Source organism: Pongo pygmaeus, chromosome 12, assembly GCF_028885625.2.
Source record: "Pongo pygmaeus isolate AG05252 chromosome 12, NHGRI_mPonPyg2-v2.0_pri, whole genome shotgun sequence".
Classification (NCBI taxonomy): Eukaryota; Metazoa; Chordata; class Mammalia; order Primates; family Hominidae; genus Pongo; species Pongo pygmaeus.
The window spans coordinates 91,278,914-91,285,670 of NC_072385.2; the positions used below are offsets into that span (position 1 = coordinate 91,278,914).

General features: G+C 36.5%; 1 protein-coding gene and 1 non-coding gene across 3 annotated transcripts in view; one reads left to right on the forward strand and one right to left on the reverse strand.

Moving 5' to 3' along the window:
- KCNG3 (potassium voltage-gated channel modifier subfamily G member 3) overlaps window positions 1–2,943 on the forward strand; it is a 51,894-nt gene extending 48,951 nt beyond the window's left edge. For both annotated transcript variants that reach the window (XM_054475178.1, XM_054475179.1), the window contains exon 2: window positions 379–2,943. In XM_054475178.1, the coding sequence (XP_054331153.1) occupies window positions 379–1,024 (646 nt within the window). In that variant the 3' untranslated portion in view covers window positions 1,025–2,943. The remainder of the gene's footprint in view (window positions 1–378) is intronic.
- A 1,589-nt stretch (window positions 2,944–4,532) lies between these two features.
- On the reverse strand, window positions 4,533–4,614 carry LOC129030985 (small nucleolar RNA SNORD75). The gene has a single exon (XR_008500874.1). It is a non-coding gene; the product is annotated as a small nucleolar RNA SNORD75 (small nucleolar RNA).
- Between the last annotated feature and the right edge of the window lie 2,143 nt (window positions 4,615–6,757).

The following is a 6,757-nucleotide window of genomic DNA, read 5'->3' on the forward strand; positions in this document are numbered from 1 at the left end:
TAGGTGGTACTACAGGTGTGTGTCACCACACCCAGCTGATTTTTGTTTTTTGTTTTTTTTGTAGAGATGGGGTTTTGCTGTGGTGCCCAGGTTGGTCTTGAACTCCTGGGCTCAAGCGATTCACCCACCTCAGCCTTCCAAAGACCTGGGATTACACGCATGAGCCACTGCACCTGGTCTCAATTTTCATCTGAATTGATTTGTTGTTCTGTTGCGTGCATCCTGGTGGTCTGATGATGTTGGTAATGTTGTCTGTTCTTTATGTTTTCTGGAAAAGTAACTGAATTAGTATGTCAGTGTAGTACTATCTGAAGAAATCTAAGAGCTATTAAAATGCTTAAAAATAAAATGATAATTCTTCTTTTGTTCTTTTGACAGGATAATTGAAGCTATCTGCATAGGTTGGTTCACTGCGGAGTGCATCGTGAGGTTCATTGTCTCCAAAAACAAGTGTGAGTTTGTCAAGAGACCCCTGAACATCATTGATTTACTGGCAATCACGCCGTATTACATCTCCGTGTTGATGACAGTGTTTACAGGCGAGAACTCTCAACTCCAGAGGGCTGGAGTCACCTTGAGGGTACTTAGAATGATGAGGATTTTTTGGGTGATTAAGCTTGCCCGTCACTTCATTGGTCTTCAGACACTCGGTTTGACTCTCAAACGTTGCTACCGAGAGATGGTTATGTTACTTGTCTTCATTTGTGTTGCCATGGCAATCTTTAGTGCACTTTCTCAGCTTCTTGAACATGGGCTGGACCTGGAAACATCCAACAAGGACTTTACCAGCATTCCTGCTGCCTGCTGGTGGGTGATTATCTCTATGACTACAGTTGGCTATGGAGATATGTATCCTATCACAGTGCCTGGAAGAATTCTTGGAGGAGTTTGTGTTGTCAGTGGAATTGTTCTATTGGCATTACCTATCACTTTTATCTACCATAGCTTTGTGCAGTGTTATCATGAGCTCAAGTTTAGATCTGCTAGGTATAGTAGGAGCCTCTCCACTGAATTCCTGAATTAATGCATTGCAAATCAATTCTTGCATACACTTCATAGAACGACTTTGATGCTGCTTCATATTTATGTGTTTCTTGCTGGGTGAGCACTGCAGTGGCATTGTCATCATCTTGGTAGGGTAAAAATTATCCTTCCCAGCCGAAGGGATAAAACAGTTTACTTATTATGGAGTAAATAGAATTGAGACTGCAAAGGAAGAATAATGACTCCTAGAGTAAACTTTAGGACCTAGTTTTATTTAGACTTGTTTTCCCGTTTCCTTGAATGATTACACATTTTTAAAAAATACATTATTTGAACATTTTAAAACAGAAAGGTACTATTTTCCAAATGTTTTTCCATCTTATGAATTCAGAAGAAGCTTGGAACTTATAGTGTTTTTTGTTTGAGAGTAACATTTTCATTTCTAAATGTTTTATAATTTCTCATATCAATGTCAGAAGTATCCTGGAAACATATGTCACATGCGGGAACTGTTTAACAAATACTTTAAAAATTTGGCCAAAATTTAAACTGTATAATGGAGCTAGATACAAGCAAGAATAGTATTTGAAAGACTTTTCCAGCATACTTCTCAATTCTTTGCTTTATTTTTGTGCCAATTATTCACCTTATCGTGCAGCTTCATGGAAGCTTGAGTATGTTCTCCCTTTTCCATTTTGGATTTATCTCTTTACTGAAATGACTCAAAAGATATTTAAGAATTGACGAGAGCTTGTATTGTTTAGCATCTTACTGGATAATATTTGAATTCATTGCTGTTCCTAGGTGATAACTGTCCTAATATTTAGATGTCCAAACAAGAATACTTCCAACATAAAAATTATAATAGGAATAATTTGAGATGACTCAATATTACATCGTCTTCTTCTTTTAACCTCCTCCCCCAAACACTAGAGGTTTAATAAGACTTATCAGATGAAAGGATATTTATATAGCCTTTTAGTACCAAAGTCATACTTATGTGTTGTCACTGGATTATCATAAAAGGAAGAAATTAAATATTACTGTACTCTTAGTTGCTGTGTAGCTCAGTAAATTTTAAGCCAGTAAAAGCAATGGATACATAATTATTTGATCTGAGCTTTAACTATTGTGAATCACAGCTACACCAAAACTCTTCTTGTAAGAATACTGACTAATACGCCATGTTAATCTGGCTAGATTATTAGGACTAGATAATGTAAAAGTGATGATTGTTTAGTAACTAAATTTTAGCAATAGGAATTAGATTTTTGCTTTTTCAACCAGTTACCATAAAGAAGTTAGTGTATATATAAACACCAATAATTAGTGGCAGATTCATAAAAAATTGAATGTTGTACACAGTAATTTTGTCAGGGATAGAGAAGACAGGGATTGGGAAGTGGTGGGTAGGATGGAGGACCTGGATATATTTATCAAATAAAGGGTTACCAGAAGTGTTCATTAAAGGAATTTTAGCCATCATCTAGTTCAAACCTCAACTATTACAGGTAGAAAATCAGGGCAGGAGAGGTTATAATTGTGAAGGAGTCAGGGCTAACACCTGGATCTCCAGAAACCTAGCCCAGCAGTTTAATCTTCACACACCTCTGGGTTCTGAGAAAAGCCTGGAAAAATCACACTTCTTTGTCATTGTCATGCTGAGGTAATAATAGCAAAACTGTTTTCTTTCCCTTAATTTCCTTTCCTAAGCTTATGTAATAGTTTGGCCATTAAATATCTTGCCTTATTTTCCCTACTACTGCTAGTATGCTACTTCTTACATACTCAGAAGAAATTCAATTATTTATTGTATATTTATTGTATTCTAATATAATTGAAATAAATGGCATGGATTTATTTTTTCTTAACTATTTGGATTAAAGCTTTGTGGTTCATGCAAACAATGTGCAGATGATAGCACCTCCATATTACTAATAAAAATATGATAACCATCAATTTTACTGGTACTGGGACCGCTTTATGTGAATATGTCCTATCTTCCCAAGTAAATTATAACTGTCTTGAGAGCTGGGATCATCTCTCATGCATACACCTTTATATCCCCAACAGTGTCTGTTACAGACTTGGGCACAAACAGTTGACTGATTTGAGGGGAGAAACTTCTGTGAGAAGAGACAAGGAGAAGCATATATCTATAGGTATATATATATATATATACACACCTATATATATTTTTTATATATACATATAGGTATATATAGGTGTATGTATATGTATATATATTTTATATATAGGCATATATATATATATATATATATATATAATGTACATGTGCAAATATACACACAGACTTCATGCTACCCTAGGTAACAAGTGTGAAATCTCTTGGTGATTCCAGACTTTCCATAGGACCGATTTTCATAAAGAAGCATGTTGGATAAATACTAGTGGCAGTTAAGCTACCCATTTATAAGGAGACGATGAGACGTGATAGAGTAGTTCGTTCATAAATGAAAAAATATGTATTAGGGTTTTGTCTTCATGGATGTTGTGTTTTTTTAGGAACAGCATTTTCTTGTAACTTTCCTTGAGTGTTGCTACTTTTATCATTATTTATCTATTTATTTTTTTCTAGAGATAGAGTTTTGCTTGGTTGCCTAGGCTGGAGTGCAGTGGTGTGATCATAGCTCACTGCAGTTTCGAATTCCTGGGCTCAAGCAGTTCTTCCACCCCAGCCTCCCAAGTTGCTAGGACTATAGGTGTGCATCACCATGCTGGTTAATTTTTTTATTTTTATTTTTTTGTAGAGATAGGGATCTCACTATGTTGCCCAGGCTGGCCTCAAACTCCTGGCCTCAAGCAGTCCTCCCACCTCAGCCTCCCAAAGCTCTGGGATTATGGGCATGAGACACTGTGCCTGGCCTGTTGCTGCTTTTTAAAAAAACCATTAAGTATCACTTCTTTCTTAGCTATACTTACAGACATCTATTATAACTCAGTCTTTTCATGGCAGAAATGTTTTCATTAATATCTATATTGGTACCAGTAAGTCAGACATTATCCTAAATTAAAATACCCAAAGAGGAAAAAAGCCCTAATCTCCTAATCTTTAATCTGATTTTACCACACCTGAGTTTACATGACTTGATCTAATATGTAACTTGTTTTGTATTCTCTAAAATGGGAGTTTTAGGATTACAAACACAAAATTAGGGAATATATTTGAAAGTGAACAAACTAACAATTCAAGACTTTTATTACTGTATTGTCCTTGTTGCTAATTGAAACAGTTGCATTTGTTCTTGGGTTTGGTCGTTACTTATAAGTACCCATTTGTAAGTTCGTACTTTCTGAAAAGTTATTTCCACAATGGCTGTCAATAAGTCAGAATTATTTGTCTCTTTTTAAACCTTTGTCCAGATGTCCTGTAATCTGGAAGAGGTGGAGATGGGGTTAATTTGGATGTTGGTGTTGGGAGAATTTTCCCTGTTGGCTTGGTATTTGCTAATAGCAGCTTATTTTCCTCTTTTTTTTTTTTTAAAGAAAACAGACAAAAAGATGCAAAACAATATTTGAAATATTAAAGCCTCAGGATAGAATTTCAGACATCCCTTCTGTCCACTTCACCTCTTTTCCGTAGAAATGAAAAATAAAACATTGAAAGCTCCTAGCCCTGTATTACTGTTCAGCTATGTAACTCCAAACTTAATGTATAGTGTCATAGAATATTTCGAGTCCTCTGACCCTTCATAAATGTGCATTCCCTTATGGTGTGTAATATACAATTCAATCAAACATAGTCTAATCATTTTGTAGGGTCATAGGAAGTTGGAACTAGGGGTTGTGGAAACCTTCTGGTCTCTTTTGGCCCAATTGTATGCCTTTTGTCTGATCCAGATATTAGCAACCAGGGAACTCTGTTCCCAGTGGGTTGTAATTTAGCCATGGTCACTCTAGTGTCAGGTTAGGTCCCAGAAGCTTGATTTCCAGACTTTTGGCTTAGTACTCTGGATATACTTCCTTTAAGAATTTTGTAACTTCGGAAGCCATGAAGGATTTCTTTTAAAAATATTTTCTTGGCCGGGCATGGTGACTCACGCCTGTAATCCCAGCACTTTGGGAGGCCGAGGCGGGTGGATCACCTGAAGTCAGGAGTTCGAGACCAGCCTGGCCAACATGGTGAAAACCCATCTCTACTGAAAATACAAAAACTAGCTGGGCATCGTGGTGCCTGTAATCCTAGCTACTTGGGAGGCTGAGGCAGGAGAATCACTTGAACCAGGGAGGCAGAGGTTGCAGTGAGCCGAGATCGCGCCTTTGCACTCACCCTGGGTGACAAAAGTGAAACTCCGTCTCAAAAAAAAAAGAAAAATTTTTCTTTAGGGCTTTGGTGTTCCCCGTGTTTTTCCTTTTTCTTTTTTTTTTTTTTAATGTTTGAATTAAAAAGCAATTATTGCCGGGCATGGTGGCTCATGCCTGTAATCCCAGCACTTTGGGAGGCCAAGGTGGGCAGATCACTTGAGGTCAGGAGTTCGAAACCAGCCTGGCCAACATAGCGAAACCCTGTCTCTACTAAAAATACAAAAAATTAGCCAGGCTTGATGACACATGAATGTAATCCCAGCTACGCAGAAGGCTGAGGCATGAGAATTACTTAAACCTGGGAGGTGGAGGTTCCAGTGAGCTGAGATCCTGCCACTGTATTCCAGCTTGGGTGACAGAGGGAAACTCTCAAAAAAATCATATATATATATATACACAATAATATATAATTGACAGTTTATTTTTATAATAAAAATATAAAAGATATATATATATTGCTTTTAGAAGCCTTAGATGTCAAGAAGGAGGGCTTGAGACAAATGGATAAGGAACTCAGATTTTCTGTAGAATTTTAAAAATTACCGTGCAGTTGTGCACTCATCCACATGTATACAAATAAGTACAAGTATTTGATAGTTGTCACTGCATTATTTAGGACATTCTCAGAACCAGGCTGAGAAATGTCAAGTAACATGGGTTAAAGCTTTAATGGAATGTTCTGGAAAGTTCCATTTTGGTCAGGAAAGATTGCATCCATTTACTTCTGTGTCTGTTCAGCATTCTTTCCTATGGTGTTTCACTTCCTGGTTTTCCAGATCCCATCTGCACTCAGAGGCCTGGGCATATCAGTTCTGCTTCTGAAAGTAGACTAATGATTTACTGCCTCATTTGCAGTGAAGCCTTTCATAGATTTGTGAAATGTCATCTAGAAGCATGATTATATTGTCCCATTCTGTGGTTAACTTATGCCCAAACTTTCAGATTTTTCTAGATCTTCCAAATATTTTCAATAAGTACTGGAGCTTTTGACTATTAGCATAAGCTCAATTGTCAGTTTACTATTATTTGCTTAGAAAATTGAACTTGATAATCTGCATTTATGCTGTAATTTAAACAAATACATTTTAAGTAGCTTTGGTGGGAATTCTTTGGTTTATCGTTTAAAACATCAACAAGACTATACCAAATATAATAGTAACATTTAGTACATGAAAGTGAAGGGAGAATATTATTTGGCTTTCACCTTCCAGGAGTAAGTGATTCTATGTTATTTATATCTGAAGGAGTGCTTTGATGTACTTATTTATGCAGCATTGTATTAAAACTAAAACTAAAATTTCCCGTAATTTTATATTAGATAGGATCACTATTTCTGTTATTTGGAAATAATTCTATAGTTCTGCCCATGACAGAGTGGAGGCGGTTTGTAGTGTGTATTGGTTTGTTTTTGTTTTGTAGTAGAGACAGGGTCTCCCTATGTTACCCA